This window comes from Syzygium oleosum, unplaced genomic scaffold (genome assembly GCF_021117445.2).
Source record: "Syzygium oleosum isolate NSW1041296 unplaced genomic scaffold, Sole_v2.1 Sole_v2.29, whole genome shotgun sequence".
Taxonomy (NCBI): Eukaryota; Viridiplantae; Streptophyta; class Magnoliopsida; order Myrtales; family Myrtaceae; genus Syzygium; species Syzygium oleosum.
This window is the reverse complement of record NW_026607513.1, coordinates 2,345,494-2,358,932: the sequence shown is the minus strand read 5'-3', so window position 1 is coordinate 2,358,932 and position 13,439 is coordinate 2,345,494. Positions and strand designations below refer to the sequence as shown.

At 40.9% G+C, this 13,439-nt stretch overlaps 1 protein-coding gene across 1 annotated transcript; it reads right to left on the bottom strand.

Annotated features, from left to right (window-relative positions):
* Positions 1-22: 22 nt before the first annotated feature.
* Positions 23-3,662, bottom strand: LOC115677881 (alkaline ceramidase). The gene is made up of 3 exons (XM_030601121.2): positions 3,462-3,662; positions 1,653-1,990; positions 23-908 (listed from the first exon to the last, which is right to left on the bottom strand). The coding sequence occupies exons 2-3, from the start codon at positions 1,904-1,906 to the stop codon at positions 395-397; spliced, it is 768 nt and encodes a 255-aa protein (XP_030456981.1). The 5' UTR covers positions 1,907-1,990; positions 3,462-3,662; the 3' UTR covers positions 23-394.
* Positions 3,663-13,439: the final 9,777 nt, after the last annotated feature.

Sequence of the window (13,439 nt, the reverse complement as noted above, 5' to 3'; positions counted from 1 at the left end):
AAATGCAGGTACTCCTATGTAGTTCTCCAAAACAATATACTGCTTCAGTATTAACCCCACTGTTCTCCAGCAACAACAAGCAGTCCAAGACTCAAAACTAACAACACACTAACAACAAAAGAAGATGAGAGTTTGAATCCACAGCTATTACATAAATATATGCTTGGTTTGCAAGCAGAGCTGTTGCATCCTACGAAGAGAAAGGCGAATTGAATATGGTACACGTTTCCCGTTTTCAAGCGCAAAAGCCAGTAGATGACATAGTGTAACCAAATGAATACCAACAAAAAGAGCAAAAGTAAACTTTGCAATTGCTCGCTTGCTCCCGCCTCCCTTTGAAAACTCTCAAACTATCTATGCAAACATAAAAGTCGATCATCCTCTCTGACATACCTCATTGGACTTTAGGCTTCTCAATCTTCACATAGGGCAAAATCCCCATGAAATAAACCACCTTTGGTGACCAATCCCGTTGCTGGGCTCGGCAAAACATCAAGAACGTATTTGCATAGTATGAATTGAAACCCATGAAGACATGCCATAGCGCGTGGCCCTGAGGATTGATGGGCCAAGAAGATATTTGCTTGCAAAAGAAGCGATCGCACAGCCCGCACACACTGCCGAGAACAAGGGTTGCAACATACACCTTGGCAAGTCGTTTAGCTGAGGCATCAGCAGTGTATATATAATACTTGTACGTCCGGGGGATGCACAGCAGACAGAGGGCCACATAGTGAATCTTGAAGCCAATGCCAAAATTGAAGAATGAATGTACAATGGCAAAGACAGCACCGTAGAGGAAGAGGAATGTGGGCATCGTACTGCGATAGTGCCAGTCCGGAGAATGGAGGATGTACATATACAGTAAGATTTCCCATACCATTGGAGTTTCATCGCTTTGTTGTTGCCTGATAAATTTAACAAATTGCATCCACATATCTATTAAGCTTACACAACAAAATATTTTCTAATGACGGTCATCTGACCATATTGAAGACAGATATCATTAACAGGCTATCAGGATGCAAGCCAATCTATGATAAATCATGCAGTATGCCCATGCCACAACATAGTTCAAGCCTATCAAACAAAATAAAAGAATCAGCGCCATCCAAGACTCCGGTAACAAACAAAACCACTCACTTCATCCTAATGTCTACATAAGAATGATGAGTGCAATTATAGTAAAGCCAACTATATGACACAAGCCAAGATCTGTTGTAAATGCGATTCCATTCGTCAAAACTTGGCTGTTTAATGTGTCAGATACTTCTTTTGTCCTTAACATTTCAAAGTTATAGGGACAGAATATAGGTTACTTTGCTGAAGTCACAAGGTAGGGGGCAATGATTGTGGAAGCTGAACGCATGCCTAATGCCTGGGTAAAACAGTATCCAACAAGCGAGACATCCTTGGTCTCAGGAAAAGAATACACACTTTAAAAGCTAGTCAGGAAACTCATATTCCCTCCAAAGTTATGCCCTGGATGTTTATAATGCAAAAGTATTGGATTCATTTATGAGGTACCAGTTAATCTAATTCGGTGGTTTTAACATCTCATCTCCTACATGATGCACGATACCTAACCATGGAATGATTCTCATGAGCAACAGATTCATTTAAAGTAATGCAGGGTTAAGAAAGGTACTTACACTCGTTGCAGGGTAGCATGATATAGCATGCTTCCCATAGCAAGTACCATATTCGAAATGTGAAGGACACTGAATCTCTTCTCAAATCGTTGTCTTAGGGCATTTATCAGACCAATCAGCGCCAAAACAATGCAGGGAATGTTCGACACTGTGTTGAAAAATTCTGCAACATAAGAAGAGTAGACGTAATTCTGCTCACAACACTCTTTAGTTGATGTCACTGGGCCCCAGAAACTTGGAATTCCATCCGCCATTCTCCCTCAGATAGGATGAATTTCCAGATAGATCCAACTAAACGTCACACGAACAATTAATCCACTCTCAAAATAAAACTGTCCCTGCATATAACAAGATAATGTTGAAACTAAAAAGTGGAGCCAAGACGAGTAAAAAGAATAAATTTAACACATATACAACACTTCAACACGTTGAGTTTCAAATAATCAAAAGATGATAAGATTACAGTCATTGTATGTTAGAATAAGATCCAATATGAAGAAATACATCAGAGAAGATTATCATGTAAAATGGATGCTCAATTCAACTTCAATAACTTCTCTACAGGCAGGCAAAAAATCCACGGAAGTCCTCCAATACAAAGTAGCTCATTCCAATTGTCATATGACAGGCATTGGCAAGATGGTCCCAAAAAAAAAAACATCATACGAGTATCAAAAAGATTTCATTGCTCATTAGATCATAATCTCACTAGAGAGTCACAACTTCCATAAGCCACAAAGATACCACAATTGTGCATGCATGTGCATTTGTCATGGACTGGAGGTTGTGTCAGCCCGCGAGACATTACGCCACAATACAACATTTACATACAAGTACAATTCATGTGTGTTTAACATTTAAAACTACTAACTTGCACAACAAAGAGATCACAGGACGTAGTGACATTTTGAGAGAATAACCGCTCAAACCCTTAAAAAATGATTTATCAGCTAATGCAAAACCCTAAAAAATCTCTCTCCCTCATAAGTGGGAATATTTTGATGAGATGGAAAGAACCATGGTAAACAACTGGAAATCTGCTCTACATATGAAAACACCCAACCACCCAGAAACTAGCAATGAATCACCAGCACCTATATTGGTGCCAAAAGTTGTCATTCTATTAGACTGCTCACACTACGGCACTAAAGCACGGCAAAAGCAACTCCGATGCCCATAACCACATTAAAATTGAGAGAGAGGACATTAAAACAGAACCGCTGATTAGACTGACAGTACACCTCGAGAAGTCCAAAACAGAAATCCGGTGTTTATTAGAAACAGAAATGCTGACAAAATCAGAACATCACGCGAAGCTCCATCAAGAACAAACTCTACTCTTACAAGGATTTCCGGTTTTGCTCACTCCACAAAACTAAAGCAACAAACTTTAGGCTGCCACATATTTCAGGTTTTGCTGAATCCACAAAACTGAAGCGTGATTTCCCACTCACATCAAATCCCCACAATGAAGTCCTGCACCCCAAATGAATACCGAAAGAGACCATCTCAAACCTAACAAAAACCAAAACCTAGGATCTAGCGACAAAGCATCCTTACAAGTTTGAACCATCTAAACAATCACAAAAACTAAGCCCTGCCAAAGTTCGGATCTTATGCAACACGGGACCAGGACAAACAATTCCCTCTCAGAATGCAGTTACGACACGGACTACCAACAGGCCACGCAGGGATCCAAGTCAACCCCTCCCCAGGAAAAAAAAAAATCAAAACTTGAGTACATACAAGAATTCAAACACGAATCCAACAAAGACCCAACAACGAACCACACGAATCGGAGCCACAAACCTTGGTGGGTCACGCGGGAACGCGTTCAAGCTCGCCCCTTTGGCCCCTTTTCTCGCCCTACCCTGCGTTTTTCCACTTCTGAGATCGAGAGGGAGGAGGGGGCGGCGGATTAACGAAGCTGCAATAGCATCTCCTTTTCAACCATCGAGGGAGGAGGGAGGGAGGGAGAGAGAGAGAGAGAGAGAGAGAGAGAGGCGGAAGAGACAGTGGCAATATTATTAGGATTATTCGATTTCATTGAGGTTTTCCGTAAATAGAAAAACTATCACCATTAATCGTATCTGAAGCGTCTTTCGACTTGGTTCCCTATGTTACTGCGGGAGTTTTCATTTTGCTCCCCGAGTCCCCAATTTATTTTTCATTTTGCACCCCCAAGGATTAGTTTCTCTCATTTTGCACCCCCAAATTTCCATTGCATCAGTCCTAGTATATGCTCCAAACCGCCGAAAACGTAACTTGCTTTTCTCTTTTTTTTTTCTTCTGTCATCTTTTTGACGTGAACAGGATCTATCTAGCTTGTCTCTCGCGCGAGTGATCATGGATTTGGCGATTCGGCCAAACCACCCCAGATTTACTCGAGGGGTAAAAACGGTGTGATCTAGAAAAGCTAACCCTTTTTAGTTCAGTTTGCTCGAGCATAATAATTTTTGCTCGAGCATGATATTTGATCTTTTTCACTCATAAGCAAGTCAAGCGTCGAAATCATTATTTAGACCAATCCATCATGGACCGTAAAATATATAATCATTAAATCTTATAGGCTCCAAACGGGGGACATCATTACTTATGACCGAGATTCACCTATTCCATTGGAGATCGGGCTCTAGTAATAATTCTTTTCGCCCGGGAGATTAATATTTCTATAACTAATGTCCTCAAAAAACTGCAAAAAAAAAATGATGACAAATTTGGATCAGATTGACACAAGCTGGAGTTCTTAGGTTTAGGGGTGAAGCAAGATCAAGTTTCTATTACCACCGCCCGCAGCGGCTGCGTTGGCTTGCGCTCTAGTCCCCCCACGAAGGGATCAGAGTTCGAACCCCAGCGTAGTCGTTAGGGATTCTTAAGTGTGGCGCCGTGGTGGTGGGTCCTGCGCTAGCGTCACCCCAGGTTTACCCCTCCGGCTGTCGGCCGTGCGGGGGGTTCCTGGGTTATCAAAAAAAAAAAAAGAAAAAAAGATCAAGTTTCTGGGGGTTTTGAGTAATCCAAGAATATAACTCAAGGGTTCAAATGTCAAAGTTCACGGGGCGAGTTTGCCATTCCGGTTATAAACAAAAAAAATACATAGAGGAAGGGCAAAGAAAATGACTAATGCTTAATTAAAGAGGAGGAGACAAAAGATTAAATAAAAACGAGATGGTCAACTTTACACATTAGAAAAAAAAAACACAAAACTTTACACATAAGAAGACCTGACAAAGCATATGCCAAAGACATGCTTATACTGCTGCATCACAGCTAAAGCTTAGACAAGCCTTGCTTTTTGTGAACGGAATGACCATGTAAAGATGGAACCAAGATTTATGCTCGAAGCATATTGGATTTTCAATTCAAACAGGACCCTTTTATAGCAAAGATTGGTCGTGCACCAATACGTTAGAAAAAAATTTAATGCGAAGGCAAAGGTACACAGATTCCCCAACTATGGATCCTATTTGAGGAGGCAACACAGATGGCAGTGATGTATTCGTTCATTTTGAGCATATAATGCAAAAGCACTCCGTTAACGTGATCGGAACTTTCTTGAAGAAGCTCTTTTTTTCCTCGATTTTCAATTTGTTTAGCAGAAAGTTTTATGTCGGATAACATTTTCCCCATTTTCCAATATTTGGATTACTTAGAAAAACGAGTTAGTGAAGAACTTTTCATAATTAATGAAAAACTTATGTTTAAATTTAGGAAAGTAGTTTTTTTCTATAAAAGATCAAAAAGCCCTTCTCAAATTACGACCGGATATCGATGCCTGGGCACAAGAGCCCCGATGCATGTGTCCTGGGTCCTTGGTGGCCGGGCCCGAGTCAAGAGGCCGACCCAGTTCCTCGGTAGCCCGACCTGGGTCCAAAAAGACCAAACTATAGAACTCGGTGCTCGTACCCATATGCTCGGCTCCTGCACCCAAGTTACTAGAACTTGAGCTCGAGCCCATGTCCCTAGAGGTCGAACCTGGGATTTCGGTGCTTGTGCTGAGATCCTTAGCTGCAATACTTGGGTACTCCACTCCCATGCCCAGGTCCTCAATAGCCATGCCCGAATACTCAAGTCACTAGTGCTCGGGCTCAGGTTCACAAAGGAAGGAAAGATCGGTGGCGTTGCATGCACAAGAAAGGAAAAGGAAAATAAAGAAGATAGAATTCAGAGAAGTTTTGGGAAGGAAACCATTGTCATTAATTGTATCTTAAACCTCTTTCGACTTGGTTCTCATTTCAATAGGGAAGTTTCCATTTTGCAACCCTCAATCCGATCTTTTTCTTTTTCTTTTTCATTTTGCACCCTCTTGGATCACTTTCTATCTTTTTATACCCTAAATTTCATATGATGAGTCCTATTATGATCCAAGCCGTCAAAAGCACAACTTGTTTTTGTTTTCTTCATCCTCCTTTTTGACGCAAAAAAGAGCCATCTAGTTTCTCTCTTACACAAGCGATCATGGATTTGGCAATTCAATGAACCCACCTGATTTGATCGACTCGAAAGGTAATATGGAAATGATCTATAAAAACCAACCCTTCTTGGGTTCAGCTTGCCCAACGATAAATTTTGCCTAGCATATTTAATCTTCTTTACTCCTGAGCACGTCAGGTCTCGAAACCATTACTTAGACTAATCCATCATGGACCATAAAAATCAACGTCATGTTCCCCGAATAGGACCAACATTACTAACTATCGAGATTCACCTGGTCCACTGGAGATCGGGTTCTAGCAATATTTCTCTTTGCCCGGGAAGTACATATTTCTATAACCAATGTCCTCAAAACCTGCAAAAAAACTGCTCACAATTTGGATTAAATTGACACTAGGTGGAGTTTTTAGGTTTAGGCGACACTGACATCAAGTCCTGGGGTTCAGAGTGATACAAGAAATATCATTCAGCGGTTAAAATGAGATCGAGACCATTCATTGAGGGGCAAAATGCAACTCGACCCCACGCGCTTTGAAGCCTTGAAAAGGTCCCAAAGAAGAGATCCTCTTCTTCTTTTGTCAAAGTCTTAAGGGCGACTATTAACATTTACGGGCATAAAGGGCAAAGTAAGTGGTTAATGCTTAATTGAAAAGATGGAGACAAAAGCATAAATTAGACTAGATGGTCAACTTTACACATTGTAGACCTGAGAAAGCAGTGGCAAAGACGTGCTTATTTCCGTTTCACAGCTGAAGTAGCTTGAATTTTGTCTGACATGATGATGATTTGACTCAATAAAAGAAGTATTTGAACACATAAAATCATGTTAATTTTACGGCCAATACCGTTAAAAATTCCAAACTAACAGTACCGTGACACGTTTATTCACAAACTAATTTTTATCTCGTAAATGATCTCAAACCGATACTGTTATGACACATTTACCATAAACTAATTTTTGTATCACAAAAAATTTTAAAATGATACTCTATAACACATTTACCTCAAACTAATCTTCATCTCACAGAAAATTTCAATCCGGTACCCGTGACCCAAATCTACCTTCTATTTAAATGCATTCAGGCAAACACACGTGAATTTTTCACGTCGAATTTATGTTTCTTTACGTCGGATTTGTATTATAGTTGTCTTCCATGTATGCCTTTGAACAGTATATTGGACAAAATGGTAATAGAGGGTAGACTTGGGTCAGGGATGTTAATTGGCGTGTTTTTGTGAGATGAAAATTAGTTTAAGGTAAATGTGTCATGGGATATCATTTGGAGGATTTTTTTTTTTGTGAGGAGAAAATAAATTTAAGTTTAATTGTCGTAGAGGTCACGTTGTTAAATATATATATATATATATATATATATATATGTGTATGTATGTATGTATGTATGTATGTATCTTGTCCACATCATGATGAATTCGAGTCTCTTGTATCACGTTGTGTTTGCAAATTGCAATTGACATGCCTTAAATTTAGTTCGATTAAGATTAGTTTAGTTGTGTAATTACGCAAATTAAGATACTTTTACTCCTCATTTAGTACATAGAGAAGAAACTATTAGAAAGTGGATCTCCATCATCCCCTTAAATTATAGGCTGATGCAGCCTCAAAAATCATATTGCTGCACATAGATAATCTCAGTGGGCATCTATATGTATTATTCTTAGCGGTAAGAATCGAAAAATTGCAATTGAACCGAATCTGAACACTCCCAAAACCGGTAAGTCTTGCTCTGAGATAAGAATATCCGAATTTTGTATGCCACAATAGATGCTTTGTGACTGGAATGAAACATCTGGAGATTGAACCAAAATTTATGCTGGCAGCATATTGGCTTTTAAATTTGAAGGACCAAAAAAATAAATTTTGAAGAAGACTTTTTTCCACTGAGATTTGTCGTGCACCAATACCCTTTTTGATAGACAATTCTTTAGAAAGATGTGGCTTATCAATCTCAGATGGAGTTTCACGTTACATTACAAAAGACAATGGTTTGTGTCTAATCAGTGCATGTGGACGGAATAATCATACGAGCATACGTGGGTACTTGAGCTAAAAAAAGTACTAGAACCTACATTAAAAAACTGATACAATGGCATAGGTGCACAGATTCCAACTTTGGATCATAACAGAGACAATCTCCTTTTGAATAGACAACACAAAAGGCAGTAATGTATCGCTTTATTTTTGGGCATATGATGCAAAAGCATTCCATTCAATGTGATTCAGACAACCAAAATTCAAACAATGATAGAGCGGCCCGGAATGTTGTGGGCAGCAATCTTATAGAACGTTTTTTCTCCTTTCTTAATTAGATGAAACTTTTTTCACACAGGCTTTGTGATTAGTAGATTTTTTGAAGACTTTTACCCATAGATAAGTGTCATCGACAGAAACCATCATAAAATTATATGAAGTGGCTAGTCCTTTTCTTTCAAGAAAAAGGAAAACAATTGAAGAAATTTTACTCATTTGGCATGTCTAGAATTGAGTTTGCATTGGCCGCTAATGTATTTGAAAATCTCATGGTCAGGATGAGGAACAAACTGTTTAAGCCTCAAGCGGTGACTCAAATGATTAAGAGCTCTCACAATGACAAACAACTCCTTGTCATAAGTGAAATAATTCTTCCTTGACCCTGTCAACTTTTCTTTTAAATAGATTAGAGGTTTTTGTGAAAGCTTTGTTTGATGATTCACAAGCATTGTGGGCAGCCTTAAATCATTCAAAAGATCCCTTCTTCATACATGTATGATAGGAGCCATGATAGTGGTCAAGTTCTTCACAAATCGCCAATAGGAAGAGGCAAGACCATGAAAGCTCCTCACATTAGAAATAGATTTTGGAATCGACCATATCTTCGTTGCCTCCATCTTGATTGATTTATAAAAATCCCATATTTGGAAACCAATAGACAAGGAATATGATGCTTGGAGGCAACAGTCGGCATTTTTTGTTTTATATTGGCTTAGAGTGTTTGTTTCCTCGAAACTTTTAAGACTTATCTTAAGTAAGACAAATGCTCTTTCTCACTCTCGCTATAACGAGAATATCATTAAAATAAACAACCGCAAAGCGACCAATAAAACGACGAACAATTTCACTCATAATTTTCACGAAGGTGTTCGGAGCATTAGAAAGACCGAATGACATAACTAGCCACTCCTAAAGGTTCCCTTTGGTTTTGAAGGTTGTTGTCCACTCTCTGCCTTCTCTTATCCTAAATTGATGGGGAAAATTGTCTAAAAAGTCATAATCCTATTATAACGGCCAATTTGGTCCTAAACTTTTCAATTGTTCTAATTCAGTTCTAAACTTTTTAACGATTTGTCAATATAATCCTTCCGGCTAATTTGCCTAGAAATTGCTAACATGGCGGCTTAGCTAGCTCCGGCCGTCTTATGTGACACGACCGGCGCTGACATGGATAATTTTTTCATTTTTTATTTTCTAATTATTTTTCTTTTTTAAATTTTTTCCTTTTCCTTTTCCTTTTCTTTTTCTTTTTTCCTTTTTTCCCTCCACCAAGCCTCGTCAATGGCCAGCGGAGGTCGTCGGCCATAGGCGACGGCCACCCTTGCCAATCCTCACCTGTGGCAGATGATCGGCCATCACCGAGACAGCAACCAGTGGAGGAAGAAAGAAGAAAAAAAGAAAGAGGAAGAAAGAAGAAAAAAAAGATAGAAAAAAAAAAGAAAAATAAATAAATAAATTCAATTTTTTAAAAAAATTGTAAAAATTGTCCACGTCAGTACCGACCGTGCCACGTAAGACAGCCCGTATCCACGTTGGTGATTTCCAGCTAAAATTAACCGGGATGACTACATGTTAAAAGATTTATGACTGAATTAGCAAATTTAGTCATAACCTTCAAACATTACTCAAGCAATTAGCTTGTTAGATTCGCGAAAATAGTGGGAGTGTGTTCTTCACTCAAAGCAAAACTGTGAGGCATCTTCTTGGGCCTCAAATTGGCAATTTCTTTGGGTATTACCAAACTTACTGTGGAAGTGGACTTGCAAATAGCCATTTATCTGCTTTATAAATCAACTTCATCGCTTCATTTTGGTGACCCGCTCATTTCTCAAATTGGAAGTATGCTCAAACATTTTCAACAGGTTAAGATTCTTCATCTTTTTAGGAAGGGAAATGCATGCGCAAATTGGCTAGCAAATTGGGTTAGTCAACCCAACAATGCGGTTGATAATCATGTATTAGATAGTCCACCAATAGGTTTGTTTCCTTTGTTGTTGTGGGATCAGATTGGAGAGTAACAATGTAATTTTCGGGCTCTGCCCCTTTTCTTACCCAAAAAAAATCAGCAAATGTCAAAAGAATTAGGATTAAGTTGACATAATTGAAAAGTTTATGACTGAATTGGCCGACATATAATAGATTTAGGACTTATTGGACGGTTGTTCCTAATCTGATAATACCCACTCCTCAAATCAATCTTAGAAAATATGCTAGAATGATAGGAATCATCAAGTTTAAATATGGAGTTCCTATACTTAATAGCTATATTATTGATGGCTTGACTATTCATTCACATTCTGAAAGAACTATCTTATTTGGGCATGAGCAGGGCTGAAACCGAATAAGGGCTCATATTTTTCCTTGCTTATCCTCTAGCAATTAGCTCATCGGCTTGTCTTTGTAACTCTTGGTTTCCTCCGAATTGCATCGATAGGTGACCTCGTTAGTTCTCGAAATATGATATATTATGGGATAAATCCTATACATTCACGGGATAAATCCCAAACTCACTCATTAAAGAGCGCATTTTACGTACTCTCTTTCTCACTTGTTTGGCTCTCAATCATGACTAAGGTAAAAATAGGCTTTTGTTTGTGAATGGCTATCTCAACCCATATTTCACTTAAGAAAAGGATTTTCTTACTTGTGCCTCTCACCCCGGGTTGATTTTTTTGGATTAGGGATGTAAAGGTGCAAGGGTAATGTGTTTTGTTCTTTGTGGAGCAAGTAGGTGTTCCTATGGCCATTATACACAGCATTCCTATCAATTTGCCAAGTTCTCCTTGGAACAAATGGCATGCATCCATTTGTTAAATTGGCATATTCACCTCGTTAGGTTGCATTGTTAACCTCAACACCATTTACTAATTGAAAACAATAGAAGAGCTTGCTTGGTTACCTAGATATTTCTTCCCTTGCTAACCCATTGAACCTTGTACGATTAAGCATGCTTAGAGTGGATAGATTCAACTTCTCTAGCAAAGTTGTGGATGTCACACTGGTGCAGCTCCCACTATTAGTGAGACACTACAAAAAAATCGGGTTTTTCCGACGAAAATTTCCGACGAAAAAATTTTTCGTTGGAAATTTGCAACGAAAATTCCAACGAAAAATAAATTCGTCGGAAATTTCCGACGAAAATTGCTTCGTCGGAAATTTCGTCGGAAATTTCCGACGAAATTTCCGACGGAGCACTTTTCGTCGGAAATTTCCGACGAAATTTTCCGACGGAACATTTTTCGTCGGAAATCTCCGACGAAATTTTCCGACGAAAAAATTTTCGTCAGAAATTTCCGACGATTTTATTTTTCGTGGAACTTTTCGTTGAAAATTTCCAACGAAAATTTTTTCGTCGCAAATTTCCAACGAATTTTTGCGACGAAATTTTTTTCGTCGCAAATTTCCAACGAATTTTTTCGACGAAAAAATTTTCGTCGGAAATTTCCGACGAATTTTGTTCGTGGCAAATTTGCAATACGAAATATGATGTATTTGATATCTGTCCCGACCCCTAATTTCTCTCTGTCGACTGATTCCTCTTATCCTCTCGCTGTTCTCTCTCCGTCTCTCTCTTTAATTTCTCTCGAATTACTTATCGGTGCACGCGCAAATCAATCTCGGTAAAGCTTTTTCGCCGGTAAGTGTCGTGGCTAATTTCATGAATAATTGGCGACGAAAACGGTTCGTCGCAAAATTATTCTTCGCTGGATTTGTATTTGTTGGTGTTATTAAAAATTTTTTTTCCTTTCCTCACCGGGTTTGGCCGATCGCCGGCCATGGGGCGAGGTCCGGTGGCCTGGCCATGGCCGTCGGTCAACCTCGCCGACGCACAGGCGGGCTAGCCTCGCCGGTCAAGCTCGCCGGCCATGGCGAGCTCGGCCCCGGCCAGCGGCAAGGCTGGCCCTCGCCGACACCGGCGAGCTCGAGCTCGCCCAGATGTGGGCGAGATCTGGGCCTCGCCGGCCATGGCGAGCTCGAGCTCGCCGGCGGCTTGGCTGGCCCTCGCCGGCACCGGCGAGGGCCGAGCTAGCGGGCGGCTTGGCTGGCCTCGCCGCACCGGCGAGGGCCGAGCTCGCCATGGCCGGCGAGCTCGAGGTCGCCCAGATCCGGGCGAGATCCGGGCGAGCTCGCCGGCGGCGAGGGCGGAGCTCGCCATGGCCGGCGAGCTCCGGCTCGCCGCACCTCGGCGAGATCCGGGCGAGCTCGAGCTCGCCCGGCGGCTTGGCTGGCCATCGCCGGACCGGCGAGGGCCGAGCTCGCCATGGCCGGCGAGCTCCGCTCGCCCAAACCTCGGCGAGATCCGGGCGACCTCGAGCTCGCCGGCGGCTTGGCTGGCCCTCGCCGGCACTGGCGAGGGCCGAGCTCGCCATGGCCGGCGAGCTCGAGCTCGCCCAGATCTGGGCGAGCTAATGCTCGCCCGCGGCTTGGCTGGCCCTCGCCGGCACTGGCGAGGGCCGAGCTCGCCCAGATCTGGGCGAGTTCTGGGCGAGCTCGCCGGCCATGGCGAGCTCGGCCCTCGCCGGTTCCGACCAGGGCCAGCCTCGCCGCCGGCGAGCTCGATGTCGCCCAGAACTTGCCCAGGCGAGCTCGCCGGTCGCCGGACCGACGACCGGCCAAGAAGAAAGGACAAAAAAAAAAGAAAAAGAAAAAAAAAGATAAAATATAAAAGATAATTAAAAAATTAATTTTAAGTCATTTGTTTTTATTTCAGGTACGTGTCTATTTGAAGGTCTCGCAATCCAAGTGAACGTTGCAATTCTCATTAAATAGACCACTTTCTACTACAAAAGTTTCAGTCAAATACTTGGTAAGTTTTCTTGACATGGTAATTTTTTCATTTTTTTCAAGTTGAAAGTAATTATTTCGTAAAAAAGAAAATTGTAATTGTTAGAATTTTATGGTTTTAATTAACAATATTAAACAATAGATATGATATTTTTAATATTGTACGAGAATTTTTTTATTTTTATACAGACACAATGCAAAGAGACAGGGGTTGGATGTATAATAAGAACCTACCTGGACGTCAAGGATTGACCGATGAGTTTCGAATCGGGGTGGAACTATTTTTGGACTTTACTAGTAAT